The 18173-nt window shown below is 37.9% G+C and overlaps 2 protein-coding genes across 4 annotated transcripts in view; both read right to left on the minus strand.

The window, feature by feature from the left end:
• Nucleotides 1-3683, minus strand: part of LOC124158827 (intraflagellar transport protein 56) — a 31090-nt gene extending 27407 nt beyond the window's left edge. The window contains exon 1 of the mRNA XM_046534176.1: nt 61-3683. The gene's annotated coding sequence lies outside the window, so the exon portion shown is untranslated. The remainder of the gene's footprint in view (nt 1-60) is intronic.
• A 2045-nt stretch (nt 3684-5728) lies between these two features.
• LOC124158831 (ORM1-like protein 3) overlaps nt 5729-18173 on the minus strand; it is a 29311-nt gene continuing 16866 nt past the window's right edge. For all 3 annotated transcript variants that reach the window (XM_046534182.1, XM_046534184.1, XM_046534183.1), the window contains exons 3-4: nt 15010-15161; nt 5729-7067 (exon numbers count right to left, since the gene is read on the minus strand). In XM_046534182.1, the coding sequence (XP_046390138.1) occupies nt 6932-7067; nt 15010-15161 (288 nt within the window). In that variant the 3' untranslated portion in view covers nt 5729-6931. The remainder of the gene's footprint in view (nt 7068-15009; nt 15162-18173) is intronic.

Genomic DNA, 18173 nt, shown 5'->3' on the forward strand with positions numbered 1-18173 from the left:
AACTTGGATTGTTTGGCACAAAAAGAAACATATCTCATACTGTTGTTTCAACATATTTACCTAGTGCAAATCCTTGTTTTCCTCATCCTGTTTGCTCAAAATGTACTTCTTATAAAATTGCATTGGCAATATTGTCCCCAGCACTCAATATAGATCCAGTCTGCAAGCATGTTAGGGGAAGAAGGAGGATCCATGGGACTGAGGGGTGTCGCATGAGTCGAGCAACGTGCAGCATTACTGGTGGCAGGGAGGTGTGCGGCGGACGCCTTCGAGGCAGTGTTTCAGCCAGAAAGAATCAAGATACAACAAAAAGATTGAAATTTTTACCCCGAGGACTATAAAATATCATTTTTACCCTGGAAAACTTTTATCTGGGTCAAAAACTCAACATTCAAAATAACTGCATTTAGGCCCTAGGTTCCTCAGGCACTGCTATCTGATGTCGCACAAACGTGGAACTTGTTTGATAATGTTTTTCTCACCAATATGCATGTTTTGAGACAGCAAATTTTAAATCTGATCTTTTTTGAAAAAAAAAGCACCGGCCTAACATTGCATTAGGGTTGGTTATGGTATGCGTCGATGGCCTCCTCAAACTTTTCCGCTAAGAGGTTTGCCATTACATGGGAAGATCCCATCTCTGCTCTGTCAGATTATTCATAGCAATTACCATTCCAAAGGAAAAAGGTGGTCTTCAGGCAATGTCTTACAAGCTTAGGGAAATCCTGAGGTGGTCAGCGTTTTCACAATATCCACTGATTCTTTCCTAAATCGTAACACGTCAAAGCTGATCATGATGACCTCTCTTTCGATGGTGATGCCTATTACCACATTCACCTAATGCTCAGCAGAAGTACATCCAAAAGTCAAAGCTTCAACCTGAATACAAAAGCAGGATGCCTTTTGAAACTGATGTCAATAATAAACAACAAATGCAACTGGAGAACCTGAAACTGTTCATGGATCCTGAGCATTGCTGAGAAAACCTACACAAGAATGAATGCCAAAATTGTCTCCTAAGTACTTAAAATCATATTAAAATATACCTTAAAGAACAAAGTAAATCATTGGCTCCTTCATCCAACCACTGCGCAAAGTGTGGTTGCCACAGATGTTATTTGTAACTTTTTTGAAGGGGGGGGGGGGGAAGCGCTGTCCTATGAGGAACCATCTCTACAGTTGTAGGATTTAAATTCCATAGATAACAGTTTTCACCAAATTGTATCATTGTCAGGGTTTAGCGAAATACGTCAGGGAAATGAAATTTTTTTATAACAATGCATTATATGCATGCAAAAAAATGATGTTACCACATTGCAAAAAATTAGCCCGAGTATTGACTTAAGATAGCCTGATCTTACATTAGATATATGCAATTCTTATCTCAAACAGATTATCTGCTTTTAGTAAATGTTAACCAATTATTTTTTTATTGTTTATTAATAGTTTGCAAAGTAAAGCTTTCATTAGAGAGCTCCTTTTAAGGTTATCATCTTTTCAATTTTTCCACAAAGTATGGGGGAAGGATTGGATAGGCTACCCCTCATCCCCTTAACCCTCTCCTTCCTAAACCACCCAAAACCGGCCGTAAACATTTCCGTGTCATGCACAAAGTTTAAATACCCTTTTGCCCCACTGGTAGACATTTTTTTTTCTCTGCGATGAGGAACTTACACAGGTTATTTCAATTAACTTACAATAGCTTGAAATATATTTAAGTTTTTTATTTTTAAATTTGTATACGTTTTAAGAATATATAAATTTATTGAAAGAAGTTTGCCTTACCTAATATTGACTTTAATTCCCTGCTTCAACTCCATTTTCTTGGTGATATTGATGATAACATCCTAATTTGCAAAGAGGTAAATCGCATCCGATGCATTTCCAAGACGTGTCCTTGCTCTGGCCGGTAGGAGTTTCTCTTTTCTTCGAGCTGCAAAGGGCACACTCTTTTTTCTCCCCACGATGTTTACAACAGAGTGTTGCTGTCTCTGAGAAAATGTGCCCATCGGAAGGATTCTTTTAAGTCCTGCTACTTTATAGGAGGAGAATTTCCCTATCATCTGCCTGTAAAGTGCTTGACGAAAATTCTTCGGTGTTACTCCATGCCTAGTATTTGAGGGTAAATTGGTTTCTTTGTACAGGATAAAACTGCTCACTATAGCTGTGTTTACGACGAAGGCAAATGAATATTTCCACCATTTTTTTGTTTTCCTACCTAAGCCATAGTAGCACCTTCTTTGATCAGCTCTGTCAACACCACCCATGTATTTGGTGTACAATGCGACTGAATGTGGACAAGAGACCATAGTTTGTTTGTTCCCTTTTCCTGTTTTTCTTTGTTCATGGACTTTGTTGTTGGGATCGCAATTGGTTTGAAGGATACAAATATCCCGATTATCATCCCAAACCGTTGCAGTAACTTTTCCACTCTGTAAATTTCTACTCTCTCCTCTTTGGAGTCTTTAAGTTTTTTTGGATATTTCAAATCCATAGGCCATTCTTTACAAGATGATCTAGTAGTAGTGCATGCGTATGCGTTATTCATAAGTAGTAATTTCATGAGCCTCATCAACACTTAATTCCCTACCTGGTTTATACTTTTGATGAAAAGTTTCCATTGCCTCAAGAATCGGCATAGTTTTATGCAATACATCAAAACCCTCCTCTCCCTGGTTTTTTCCTGAGTTATATCAGTAATATGGACGTATTTGAAATTTTTGTGTATCTACCAAAGGTCATACAGTCACGAACAATTGAGCAGTAAATATCTTGGCTATGCTAGTAATCCCTGCTTTCAGATAAATCAAATATTCCCATGTATTCAAGCACCCCTATGTATGCTACCTTTTCATCGCACATAACATCTACCCATTCTTGTCAGCCTTTTCTGAGGAATATTGAAGATGTTCTGCATATTTATGTTCTTGACAATGCTGTAAAAACAATCTTCGGCCCCTAGCATATATTTGAGGAAGGAAAATTCATTGTCATCTATCACCAAATTATGAATAGCTCTCTTCTTTGAACTCAGACGGTTCTTCAAAAATCAGGGTGTCCCTCCAAGAGTCATGCACCTGAATATCTATCACCTTTTAAATCACTCGTACTTGCAGTTACGTCATCCTCCAGTTCTACTTCACTTGATTTGTCACTATCACTGTATCCTTCTTCTACAGTCAAACAACTATAACTATCTGAATCACTCGAAAATTCACTTCTGTTCACTTCTTCTGCAGTAGCATCCTTACTAAAAGAAGCCATGGTCAGAACTGAGGGACATAAGTTTTCTTTTCATTTGAGCTGAGCTTCGCCTCATTGCCATATGAGATAGGAAAAGAGTGAGCTTGTGTATGACCACGCACAAAGAAATATCACCGTTAGATATGACAGTCACTGTAAATAACACAGGATTGGCATAGGGTTTTCGTATCACATCATTTCAAAACTGGCCCTCATAAAAATCCCTCCGTAATGACTTAGAATCTTCTCTCATTACTCCCCAGTTAATATACCATGCTAGAACAAAGCACCTTATTGTCTCGGGATTTTAGCTTATGGTGACAACGTTCTGCTTCTTCTTAAATAAACGAGAGATAAGGAGGATGCTTGTGCTAACAAAGATAAACACTCTCAAGAAAAAACAGATGCCTGAAGCTCAAGGCTGCCCCAAGTATAGTAGGGTGGGGCGGGCGGATTCGGCCGGCTTATGAAGGAGCGACCTAAATGGTGGCGGCCGAGTTAGGACGGAGGGGAGTAAGAAGCATTTAAACTTCAGTAGGTAGGTAGAGGGTTAATCTGCCATTGCCACAATAACGAATGGACATGGTGTAGAATATTTATCTTACAATTAACATAAACATGAATGAAATATGGTGATTCGTGCATATTTCTGTCTTGACATACTTGTGCTAGTATTATCTTCAAGAGTGCTGATTGTTCAAAATCGACTTCTTTAAACAGCTCTTTTTTTTAAACTAAAATTCCTAAATCACAGCAACTATAGAAATCAAGAAAAGCCCCATATAAATTATATTTAAGCCATGTTCAATAATGACTGCAGCAAAGTAATGATTATACACATGGAAGAGAGAAAGTTTTTTTTGAGGTAATTCTAAAGTCTGACTGAAAAATGGAGGAAATAATATGACAATTTTTTACCGATTTGATGTACATATTTAAGTATCATTGTTGATGAACATCAGATTGTGTTGTCCCCATTTCCATTCCTCACAAGGAGTTCATTTATAATACTTGGCAGCTGAGCATTCAGCCTTTCTCGTTTCCTCCTCATTCTGACTCAATAGGAACATTTGTGGATGGCAAGACAATTATCACAATTTATACCACAATAAATGCTTCTCAGGTTCTTGACCAGGCCACGGCCATGCCACATAATAGGGAGCTATGTACTCCGTAGAGATCCTTATTCTGTGGCCACACTAAAAATCAATGGAGCACTCCTCATGCTGGATTAGAAGCCAAGATGCCCTGATCATGGAAAACAAGTCAATTACAAAGTACACAAGGCTATGGACCCAGTAGAAAAAAACAAGGATTTCACTTCAGAGATTTCACAGAGAGAGCATTTAATGGTTAATGAGATTAAAATGGGAGCTGTGATTGGAGGATGCCACCAATCTCACAACACCCACAAACCCATGGTGATGATTTCTTACAAAATAAGAGCAGCCACAAGAAATCATAATCAAAATATAAACAGAATGTAGCCACAACTATTAATGAAATCTTTTGAGTTCGTATATGCAATTCCCATAGTCTTTGAGCTACCAAAATACAGCCATGATCAAAGCCACCATCCTAAGCATCATTTTTTATTTGTAGGAGATTTGAGATGAAAAAGAAGTACACATAAAATTTCAGTCCTCATCTGTAATCATTACAAATATATGCAATTTCTTATTACCGCTTGCCTTTCGAAATAGTAAGTCCCTTTCTTACGAACATTTGATTTACCAACTTTCAACTTTCAGAGATACGAAGATTCAAATAATTCAAGCGTGCCTGAAATTTCAAATTTGGTGCCTTTGGAGTCGGCAGATACGATGGGGAGTGGAATAGAGGAACTCACACTTTGGGCACAGTCTTAACAAAATGTTGTTTAATCTGTTGTGAAGTCTGGAACTATTGGGCGCCCATTCTTCCTTCCCTCAGCACCCATTCTTCCTTCCCACTTACAGCAATTCTTTTTGGCATCAGCTGTGTCGCTTGCACTGCTTGATCAGTTCGTCAAAATTGAAAGTGTTGCATTCTGCAGGATAACATCACTTTTCAATGCCTTGCATAGGTTTATCAACTTATCAACAAGGTCTCTTAGGTCGCTTTTATATTATTGCACTTCATTTAATTGCTTGTATCATACACTTGACTCTGAAGCTATTCCACAGTGCGACTACATACACAGGAGATTGAAGAGACAAAGTATGTATTTTTGTGGTGATCCCTAAAAGAAACGTTCATATGAACTTCGTTATTACAAACCTCTGGTTTTTCAGTTCCATAAACTTCATAATAACGACAGTCCACTGTAAATGTTGTATCTTATCTTGCTTTTAATTTCAAGTCTGAGAAGATCGTTTGCCTGTTAGACCCTTGTGTCCCCCAAGAAAAAAATCCTGGATCGGCCCTTGGAGGGACTAGTTCAAATATTTCACATCGAAGGTCATGTCAATGGAGAACTTGGAATGAAATATTTTTTTGTGCAACATCACCTTAGAATCTGAACTTTTTATTTAATAAACCAAAACAAAGTTTTTCTCTTCATACGATAAAAGGTGTGATTTACAAATACTTGTACGGCATGCATCGATAAAAGATTGCACTTTTCATGCAGTATTTGTAACTATCCTGCACGCATATCATGCGGGATTGTTACAAGTAGAAAAAGAATTATTGAGGGTAGACATTTAGTGTGTCCATGCTCACATATTCTTAACCCTGGCTTCCAAGAACCACACATCTATGGCTATATGAAGCACAGCAGTGTGATCATAGATCCAAGAAACAGTGTTTTGTAAGGTTGCACCACATTTGAAACAAGATATTCAGACCTCTTTCCACACAAAGTGATTTACATATTGTCTGGGTTGCATGAAAACGATTAACACATTCCTTTAAAGGAGGACTGGTACGTAATCATCACCCCATGTGCATCACCCAGCCACAGTTCTTAGCTATCAGGGCTTTAGTCCCATATTTTGAGTTCTGGTGGTCAGGTTCCCCAGGAATGGAACACACTCACATGAAATGAGAGAAATTATTCCCCCCTCTCCCCTTAAGGGTCCCCCATCCATCGAAGAAAAACATCATGACAGTAGTTTGTTTGACCACTCAAGCCTTGACTGAAAACCAGCCTCACTGATATCCCTCGAAATTGAGCAACAATAAAGCAGCAGCCTCAAACCGCTTCTCATTATGGAATAAGAAGAATATCCAGCACCACCAAAAATGCAACCTTAGCATATATAACATTCTTCTTGAAGGCAACATAAAAATATTAAATGCATACAGGCATCCACATATTCCATCGATAAAAAAAACTCATCACTTGATAATAGTAACATGATAAATGGACTTAAAATAATAATGAGCAATTACAATAATAAAATGTCAAATTTCAAACATGATTGAGAGGCAATTGAAAATAAAAATGCTATGTACAAAATGATGAAGGTAGAAATGGATGCAGCAATTTTTGAAGAGAGAGTACACACGAATAATTGCTACCTCATATTCACATGAAAGAGCTTCCTCATGAATTTTTATTATGAAAGCAGCACATAAACAGCAGCTGCTACTACGCACCTAATTTCACAGCTAACGTCATGTTATTAGATGCTGACCATCTTGAGCCTATAGACCTTGATGGAATGATATTCCTCAAAATAATAAATGTATCCATGATAATTATCTAGTACTTGTTGATGCCAAAGAGCCTGACTTCATGAAACTGGGGCATCTTGGGAATAACAACCACAATCAAGGAGATGAAGTTGATGACGAAGTGATAGGTATCATATCTGGTATAAAAACTTGTCAGGAGGAACCTGCAAAAAAGAGCATCAAACTGTTAGCATGCAATTTATTGCATTCATGCATTGCAACCAAATGAGTGTGATATTGATCATGTTTCGTAAACTTGTCATTTTGAAAAATTTTCTGGCATCTCCTAATTTTTTAAAGACGATTTCATAAATTTTAGTGACTTTTCATGTGAATAACACTTCACATCAGGTACTTTGCACCAGAAAATAAGGTGTTACTAAAAAACCTAATTATTATACTGATACAAACAGAAATTCAAATATAGGAAAGTCCTGGGAGTGCCCTTAAAAAAAATATTTTTTCCTGAAATTAACTTTTACTTTCTTACCTTTCCATTTCATCATGATATTCAATCATTGTATTCAGCCCTCCCAAAATTCCCAATTGTGATGCCAGTTCGCTGTGCGTTCCAATATGAGCATCTGATTTAGCCAAAATCTTAATGTTGTCGTTCACTGAAAATTCTTCGTGCATTTAAAAAATCCATTTCTGAGAGAAAACTTCTGGGTGTGACATAAGAATCTTACAACCTTATAATGGATTTAATCCTTTTATTCCAAATTCTTATGTTTGACTCCTGTTTTCAGTTTGTCAAGAAAAAAATTGGGAAAAAGTCAACTTAACCCTTTTGCTGCTTCAATAGATTTTTCATCGGTTCCATTATTTTGCCTATTATCCAGAAAAAAATGAATTGAATCATTCATTTGACGTCGCTGAATGTCGCCGCACAAATGGACGTAGTTCCGCTAGAATTTCGAGCAGATGACAGCACCTACGACCGAAGGGAGGGTTTTTCGAAAATGTAGATATTTACCCGCATGTCGTGTTGAAAGGAAAAGTTTTTTGAAAGTCGTGGAATATCCCCGCATGTCGCAGGCAATAACCATAATGTTTTTTGCGGGTATTCCCGCTTGTAGCAGCGAAAGGGTTAAGAAAAAGAGGGTAACTGATGAAATTATTTCCCTTTCTCAGGAGTTGAAATCTCTTTCTTATAGTGTCAAATATAATAACTCCCTCGTGATTATTTAGTAGCTCTGAAACGTAAATATAGATCTCTCATACAGGCTTCAAAGAAATCTTATAATGATTCTCAACTTGAAAATGCCTCAAACAAATCCAAGGTAGCATTGCAAATAGTTAATCAGGAGCTTGTGAAACCCTTCGTACTTCTTCAGGCTCTTTGAGCTAATAATCCATCTAATTCTTATGATCTAAAAGCTGTTAGCAATTCAACCAATAAAAAATTTCTTGATATTGAATCCGTCAGCCCTCCAAGTAATGTTGCCAGCCAGTCGAATGTAGTTAACTCACCTTTCAGCATTTTTCTTTACCCCTGTGACACTAAGGAATTGCTGCAAGTTCTTAAGAAATGGAATCATTGTTCTTCCACTGGAATTGATGAGATCTCTGGGTCTTTACTTTTCCTGTGCAGAGATCACTTAGTTGATCCCCTTCCATTTCTCATTAATTGGTTCCTACAAGAGGGTCTATTTCCAGAAGCCTTAAAAACTAGTTTAACTATTCCAATTTATAAAGGTAGAGGTGATAGTGATGATTTAAATAACTTTCATCCCATATCCCTGCTCTCCCAGTTTACCAAAATATTTGAGCAAATCTTTTTAAATCGTTTAATTCCATTTTTGGAAGATCATAAACTATTATCTAATAGCCAGTGGGGTTTCAGGAAAGGGTGATCTACTTCTCTTGCCCTTTTCCATGCAATGCACTTTATTTTCAACTCTATGGATGAGAAAAAATTTGAGTTTTGGGGAAAACTCTGGGAATGTTTCTGGATTACTCCAAAGCCTTTGACATGGTTGGCCATCAACTGCTGCTAAAGAAATGCAATGCATTTAGTATAAGGGGTGTGGCTTTAAACTGGATTCTATCCTACCTAAGCAACAGATACCAAGTTGTTTGTTTAACCCATGATAAACAGAAACACATGTCTGATCCTTTACCTATCAAAACTGGTGTACCAAAGGGATCTGTAGCTGGCCAAATATTATTTATAACTTTTATAAATGACTTTAGTGATTGGGAACAACAGCGATGTTGGTAATGCAACTTATGCTGATGATACCAGCTTTTTAATCTAATCCCCCAACATTGACTTATTAGTTCCTGAAGCCCAAGTTTTACTTGACTTAGTATTTGAGTGGAGCACTAGGAACTCTCTCAAGCTAAATAGCAAAAAAACTAAATTGGTTTCATTTAAAAATAATTGCATGACAAAAATTCCAGATATAATTCTGGATGGCAGCATAATAAAAACAACAACATGCATTAAACTTTTAGGTGTACATGTTCCGTACAATGGAAAATGGGATGTCCATGTCTCCAAACTTATTTCACTACTGCACTCCTCAATATTTTGTTTACGATATCTAAAACCCTCTGTGTCCAGAAATATTTTACTTACTGTTTATTTTGGCCATTTTTATAGCAGAGCTACCTATTACATATCCTACTCTGGGGTGGCTCACCCACCCTATTGAATAAAGCCTTTCTCCTTCAGAAACGTGTCTTACGTATCATTCTAAACCTGCCCAATAGAGAATCATGTAGACCCCACTTCCTAGCTCAAAAATGACTCACATTACCCTGTGCCTATATCCTAAATCTGTTACTCTTCATCAAACAAAACCTCCACCAAGTTGAATCAAATGCAAATATCCATACTCATTTCACCTGCACTAGTAAACATATTCATCAGACGCATCATCCCTCATCACTAACATTACACAGTCCCTTAGCTATTGGAATTAAATTGTATAATAATTAACCTGTTGCCCTCAAGTTAGAAAAAGAACTAAATGTATTTAAACGTAATCTCAAGAACTATCTGTTATTAAGTGCTTTTATAGCTTGGACGAATTCAGTGAAAAATGCATATAGGCATCCTTCTTTTGTCTATCTGCTATTAATCTTGTTTAAATCTCCATGTTTGTATCGCCTGATTTCCTTATGTTTGAAAAAATTTTTGTTTCATTTTGATGTATCTATCATCTTTGTGTTTATATCCATTTGCTCTTTTTTCTGATGTAACCCATGTGCTTTATGTCTGATAAAATTATATGTATCATTTTGATGTGCCCTATATTTGCTTTTTGCAAATTGTTGGACAAATAAAGATATTATAATTATTATGTATTACAAATTAAAATCATGACAAAAGACTGTAGCTATCTGAATCTAATACTGGCTGAAATACATTTGTAAAATCTGTTAGCATAACTCTTGCATGCAAAGCTGACATGTCTGTCCATTTGCAACTCTAGAGTTGCTTCAGTAGGTGAAGGGCTCTGTTTGGCCACTTCACTTATGATTAAGGAAGAAATACAAGAAAGGAACAAGTTAGGCTGCGAAGTGTCATCGGTTACCATGGCTACTGACATGCTGAGTCATTTACTTTTGATAGTATTTCACTATCACAGAGTGCTTCTGTGCCGTTGCAATTGCCAGCACTCCAGCACCATATACACACCCTTTAGTCATGCTTATGTTTTTGAGCATCTTCTCGGCACTAACTCCTATCACCTCATATTATAATTTTTCAGTTTATTGGAATCTCTCTTTACCATTGAATGCCAAAGATAACACGGCTCTCATTCAAAGTGATGAACCTAAAAATCAATTAGAATTCAATGTCCAAAACGGTCAACAATAAGCACATAAATTTTGATATGGTGCTTTGCCAATGTATTCGTAGTATATATTTTTAAAATTATATATGCATGTGTTAGTGCAAGTATATATAATTTTAAAAATATGAATGTACTGCATGAATACTTTTGTTTCAAGGCCAAACTGTTCCTTAATACTTCAGTTTGGTAGAAGTCAAAGACACTTCTGACTATGCCAACCCAAAAAAATCTGGAGTAGCAGACCATGCCATCAACCACAGCCACAAGGGCATACCCAGGATCAAAATTGGGGGGCGGGGCACGCCATGGTTAAGTCATAGGTAAGATTTAAGCATAGAAAAGGTGAATGAAACCAACATTTTAAGGAAAATGTAACATAATATTCTTTATTGGTTTTCAAAATTATTTGCTTGAAAAAATATTATTTTCCTTAAAGACATTTGCGATTTTTGCTTCTGGGGGGGGGGCAGCTGCCCCCACCTGCCCCTCGCTTGGTACGCCAATGCACAGTCATTGTATCCATTGGGACCAGATAAAATCATCATATAACTGAGGGTCGTATAACGGAGGTTCTACTCTTATTTATAGGGCATCTAGATTTTTGAATGTAAGCATAAAAACCAATAAATTTCCATTTCATCACATCATTAACTATTTTTGGATTCCGTGATTATTATTCACTTTCAATTTAGGTAGGCACAACAGAGTTTTACTGCTGGCTTCATAAGACTAACCTTGTGTCATGCTAGCCTGACGATGCCAGCAGTACAGCTGTATGCTCTTTGAAATTAAAATTATAATTGCAGAATCCAAAAATATTTCCAGATTCTAATATCTATGTAAGGAAAAATCTAGTAATAGTTCTGGCTGAGCTGGTAAATTTTTGTTTCCCAATCGGAGAATGAATCTTGAAAATGTTCTTAGTATTTGTCACCTGAAAGATTTTCATTACTTCAACAGATAGTGGTGTGCTATGATATTTCCAAGTCTAAAAATCTTAGCAGAAATCTTGGTTATTCACCCCAAGCATACATTAGAAAAAAAATTCTGAAAATATACAAATGAATTTTGATTCCCAAGACCTTGAGGTAAATACCAGGACGGCACATGCATGGTAAAGACAATCAATAACTGATATCCTCATTTGTAGGTGTATCTGACATTAGGGCTGACGAAAGGAATACTGAATATATGCAAGTGAAACAAAAATTCAGGAACCAAGTCAAGGACTGCAAAAGCTACTCTGGAGCAGATATAAACAGTCACCATAATTTAGTTATGATGAAATGCCACCTAAAATAAAAAAAATTGAAGAAAGCCATGAAAAACATCTGGCAGGTTGAAAAATGGGGAACTTGCATGAATTTTTTTTATTTCATAGGCGGACAGAAAATTATTTTCTGAATACAACAAAGAAAACCGCATGTAAATCTGAGTTTTCCTTCGCGAGATATTTAATGATAAAAATTACGAATTTTAAAGCGCGGGAAAAACTCCCTCACCCCCCAAGCCACTGCCGACGAAGCCTCGATGACGTCAAAGGTGCCTAAACATCACGCGAAGCTATTGTTGTGATTGTTTGTAATAGTTGCCAGCAGTTGTGAGAGCTTCGTTTGTTAGACGTGTTGAATATTTTATATTTAAAGATAAATATCCGACGATAGAGGCTTGGAAGCCCTCGTATTTTGCATTATTTATAATATTAATATCTGAGTAAGGGCATAAAATATAAAACTGGAGCAGTTAAACCAAAAATTTGATAATACCTAAATAACATCGTTGTAGGAGTCTGAGCCACGGCCATTGGAAAGGGGATACGTTAATTGTAAGTTGATGTTATCGACGGCATATCATTCATTTAAGTATGTAATTAGAACGATTTTGATGTTTACTAATGTCCGCTTAGCTTTTATATACAATAACTTCATCCGTTTATTCGTAGGTACCGGAGAATTCGTCGTTTAGGACTGTCTGTGCTTGTATTATGAGGTGAATTCCAGTCAATGCAACTTTTGCTCGCTGATTGGAGACATCTAGGAACATTTTTGTGCCAAAATAGTGTTATTTTCAACGTGACATCTCCCGTTAAGCTACTGCTAATAATCACAGTGCCAGTGGTTGTAATGCACAAAGTTTGACAAGGTTGAAAAATATCGGCCATGAGTTATCAGTGTTCCATCGTGATTGAATTGTAAAAAGTGCTACTACGCTATCCATAAATGTCTAACAGTAGTGTAAAAATTGTCAGTGGCGTGCTAATCTCCGTTGTTCACCGTAGATATGACATTTCACGATCACGCTATTGAAATAAAAACTGTGTGTGAAGTTTGTTATTCCATTATTTCAACGAATAGTAGTGAGAAATGTCACCTGTGTCACTTGTGTGGGATAATTTAAGGGTTTAAATCAGTAAATAAATAGTTGTATTCATCATAACGAGTTCTGTTATTGTAAGTTGTACGTGATGAATATAAGAATGTGATAGTGACATCCAGTTTTTGATAAGAGTATTTGCCTATTTCCCACTATATTTTTATGGTATATGCTAGTATATTGTTTATGGATTTACCTATATTATTGAAATAGGTTGTAGCTTGTGTGTGTGTTGGCAGCGGAACCGATTCGCGATCTCACATGTGGATTGTGTGCAGACTGTTTTGCTGTGAATTCGTACCGTAGGGCGGATAGAACTACCTTCTCCGTTAATCCGGCGTTGCCAAATTCAACAGCACAGCTTACTCTAATGTCAACAGAACAGCTTACGATCGTTATCCTCCAGTATTACAAGTTTCTTTTACAACTCGATTTGCCGCCGACGTATAGCAATAATTTGTCTTAACAAATTCCATGAGGGTCGTGGCATCAATTTTTGGTGTCCTAAAAAAAGGCTGGTGTCCTAACACCCCATGCCACACGCCTTTTAGGCGGCTTGCGGGGTATTATGTAGACGTAGATGAATTTCAGGTGTACTATTCGAACGAGTGGCAACGTTATCATCCATTTTTCTGATAACCAAAACACACGAAGTGAAACGCTTGTACTTCATCATCCCGATGCCGCATTATTAATATCCCAAGTAATAATCTAGGAACAATAGCAATAGGAAAACTTTCCCAAGAATAACAGAACAAAATAAAGTGACGATGAGCGGCTAAATACTCCCTCAAAACAAATTTTACACCATGCGCTCAGCGTATTTCCCTACTCCCTACGGTTGTTTAGGCACCTATGACGTCACGCCTGGCCTCGGCAACGCTCGGGTGTCTTCGCGCAGTGGTCGGCTCAGAGAAATTTTTCTCGATTTTAAATGCAATTTTTTAATTTCTTTTGATGTTGAATGGAGAAACTGAAGGTATTTTTGCGAGCTAATGTATCCATTTGACTTATTCAAAATAGTTTTTAGAGCAATCTACGACCCATGCAAGTTCCTCATTGTAGGAGGCTCAGCATTAACTGGCTTTTAAACAAGCGGTGTAAAAAAGATTAAGAGATGATGTGACAAACAAATCAGTGAAAGAGAGCTGGAAAAGCATTAGATATGGCCTACAAGCAGCAGCTGAGGAGGACAAGTCATTATGAAAAAGCCATGGATCACGCAGGTCTCATTGGAGAATGAAGAAAGTAAAAGAATGAGAAAACAGAGGAGAGACAGAATAGTTACCAGAGAATGAGAAAAGAGATATGATGAAAAGCGAGGAAGGCTAGAGTAACTTGGGTGAAAAATATCAGTGATAAGGTGAAAAACAATCACGGGCATGAAAAGTGGTAACTGACGACAGGACAGTGATGAACCACTTAAAGAAAAGAGATGTGAGACGTAATACCCCAAGGGACAGAAATGGAGAACTAACGATAGAAAACAAAGACAAGAGATGGAAAGAATATCTGGATGAGTTGTGCAATGGAAACAGTCAAAGAATGAAAACTAATAAAAAAAGAAGAGGAAGTGGAAAAATATAACACAGAAGGCCCAATTATAAGATCAAAACTTCATGCAGCACTAAGAGACCAGTGGATGAATAAAGCATCTGGAATTGATGATATTTCAGCGGACCTAATTAAAAATGCAAGAGGAAAGATGTTAAACCAGCTGTACAAAACCATAAGTAAAATGTGTGAGGGGAAATACTTAACTCCATTTTATTAACTCGTTACACAAATACAAAGACATCCTATTGTAGTCAGTCTTGTGAAAACATGTCAAACCCCATTTTTCCCTCGCACATAGCATGAACAAGAGAGAAATCTAACAGACAACTGACGAGAAAAAAATCAAACACAAAAAAGATATACTCACAATACAATAGGCACCACAGTCAAAAATTTTCGAGTTGATGTAAACTGGCATCCGTGATCTATTTGCTCCCAATGTGTCAGCGCTCTGCAATATCCTTGGTCCTGAGGAATCCATGGTGCACCTTTAATTAAGTGTAAAAACACCAGGTGACACTGAAAAGGAGGACAGTGATGAGCACCACTACAATAAAACACTGAGTTTAAACAAAACAATCACTTAACGAATTTCTATTACAGGTAAACTTGCTCCCACCACCTCTGCCGACAGTTAAAAGGTAAGTTTTCTTGGCATATGATTCTGCTAAATTGCTGTTGCATCTGACATGGGGAGTCTACCCCTGAGTGGCTAAGAGTACATAGGAGATTTGGTGAGGGCAATTGCAATGAGGATCAAAGAAACAAAGAAGAAATTTTAGGCTGTGTTAACCAGAAAAATCAGTTGTAGCCTCAGGAAAGAATGCTATCACAATTCCTGATACTCCATCAACCCTTCATGGAAACCCATGCTCTTTTCAGTGCACAAACGTGGGCACTCGGGGAAGAGGATAAGAGAGAAATGGAGGTGTTCGAGATGTGGGTTAGGAGGAGAAAGGAGAAGGTGAAGTGGACAGAGAGGAGGAGGAACAACAAAATGCTGGACATGGTGGGTGAGGACAGGCGGCTTCTAGATGAGATGTGTAGGAGACAGTAGATATAGATATGCTATGGAATACTTACAAGGAGACATCGTGAGAGTGATGTTTGGGACCTGGATTTGGATGTTATTTTCCAAAACTATATAGAAACTATGTAGAAAAAGTGTCACTGCTTTCTTCCACATAGGCCCGGGTTCGAGAGATATTCACATGTTAAGATTTCGTGCAAAATCACTTCCCTTGAGTACTATCAACTACGGCAGTGGTGGAGCAGTCTAGGGTGCTGGTCCAGTGACTCTTACTGTGTTCGTCCCAGGATCGAGTCCCATCAGCAGCAAATTTTTTTCTCTCTAATAAATATTGAAATTTCTGTTACTTCTCAACCAAATTTGTGTCATTTAATAACATCCGCATCCAGATCCTGAACATCACTCTTGCGATGTCTCCTTGTTAGTGGGGAGGGAAAATGTTGTCATATTGAAAACAGTCTTAGAGGGTAGAATGTCGGGTAAATGAGGGAGAGGAAGGAAGACAAAGAATTTTTTAGATAGAATGAAAAGAAGTAGGCCTCATTATGATTTGAAGAGGTAAGGACATGAAGGAAGGGTGGCTGCCAGAATGATTATAAAGCACTCCAAGGACACCTACCTTAATCGGTAGAATAATTTGATAAAAAAATTACTTGTTTGAACGAAACCAGATTTGTTTTTTTCAACTAACCTGTCAATCTCGCGGCTGAGCTTAAAGCCACCAACCGGGTTGCGTGGTGGGTCGACCTTTAGATATAGAGGTTAGCTGCGAGATAAGCGAGTTCTCTCGTCGAATAAGCAGTCGTGGACAAAAAGCAGCAGTGTTCTGAGGAGGTATTGGACTACCCTTGGGTAAGGTAGACCATTTAAATGATACCAAAACCTGTGAAGATACCGCGACTGGCAACTGGGGACCACCAACAATTATGCCTCTCATCACCCAGGGGAGAGGGCAGCAGCTCTTTTTCATATGTGCGAAGGTGGAGACCATACTGGTCAGTACAGCGACACACATTTCATTACGGGCGTGGCAAACATTTACAGTAACAGCTGTAGTACTGCAATGTGGAAGGCAAGGGGAAACCACCACATTATCATCCCGAAGAGTCGCAGCTACTCCACTCAATTTATATAATGACATGATGGAATTCTATCGAGTAAAATATTCCGGAGGTAAACTAGTCCCCCATTCGGATCTCCGGGCGGGGGCTAATCGAGAGGGTACATGGTAAAAAGTTGATAGAATGTTAAGGATAGGAACATGGAACGTTAGATCACTTCATACCTGCGGTAGGCTATAGAACTTGAAGGTGGAGATGTGAAGAATGAACCTCGATGGATTAGGCATCAGCGAAATGAAGTGGCCCCTAGAAGGAGACTTTTGGAGTCGAAGCTACGGAATGATACACAGGATCCCTAAATGGTAATGCTTAGCATGCTTGCTTGTAGGCATAATGCTTGTAGGCATAATGCTTAGAAAGAGCACCAGGATGTGTGTCAAAAGCTATCTGCAGTTTAATGAAAGGATAGTAATGGTGAAGATAGATACTAAACCCGTAGCTACTGTAGTGGTACAGGTTTACATGCCTACATCAGATTATGAAGATGAAGAAGTAGAAGATATCCACCAAGATATAGCGGGAGTTATCAAGCAGGTAAGAGGGAAAGAAAATCTTATTATTTTAGGTGATTGGAATGCCATCGTCGGCGAAGGTCAAGATGGAATAATAACTGGGAAATATGGGTTAGGTAACCAAAATGAAAGAGGAGAAAGGCTACTTGAATTTTGCACTGAGCACAGGCTAGTGGTTGCCAACACTTTATTCAAAAATCCCCTGCGAATAAGATACGCATGGAAGATGCCAGGAGACCTTAGATGATTCCAAATCGACTACATTCTAGTGAAACAAAGATTCAGGAACCAGGAAGTTATACAGGGGCAGATATCGATAGTGACCATAACTTAGTCATGATGAAATGCCACCTTTAATTTAAAAAATTGAAGAAAGCCGTGGAAAACATAGGGCAGGTTGAAAAATATAAGGAAGATCAGCATCAACTGGCTTCTAAGGAAGCTGTAGAAAAGAGAATAGGGGAGGAAACGACCAATACACCAGTGGAGGAGAGTTGGAAAACCATTAGAAGTGGTCTGCAGGCAGCAGCTGAGGAAGTTCTTGGTAAAAGAAGAGGCGTTCTGAAAAAACCATGGATCACGCAGGAAGTATTAGATCTCATTGAAGAAAGAAGAAAATACAAGGCTGCGAAAACAGATGAAGGACAGAATTGCTACAGGAGAATAAGGAACGAAATATGTCGTAAAGAGCGGAAAGCTAGAGAAACGTGGATGGAAAATATTTGTGAAGACGTACAAAACAATCTTAAACATGGAAAAGTAGAGGCCGGCTATAGGATAGTGAGGAACCCCTTTAAGGAAAGTGGCGTAAGATGTAATACCCTTAGGGACAAAAATGGAGAACTAATGATTGAAAACAAAGACAATG

The sequence above is a fragment of the Ischnura elegans genome, chromosome 5 (genome assembly GCF_921293095.1).
Source record: "Ischnura elegans chromosome 5, ioIscEleg1.1, whole genome shotgun sequence".
NCBI classification, from domain to species: Eukaryota; Metazoa; Arthropoda; class Insecta; order Odonata; family Coenagrionidae; genus Ischnura; species Ischnura elegans.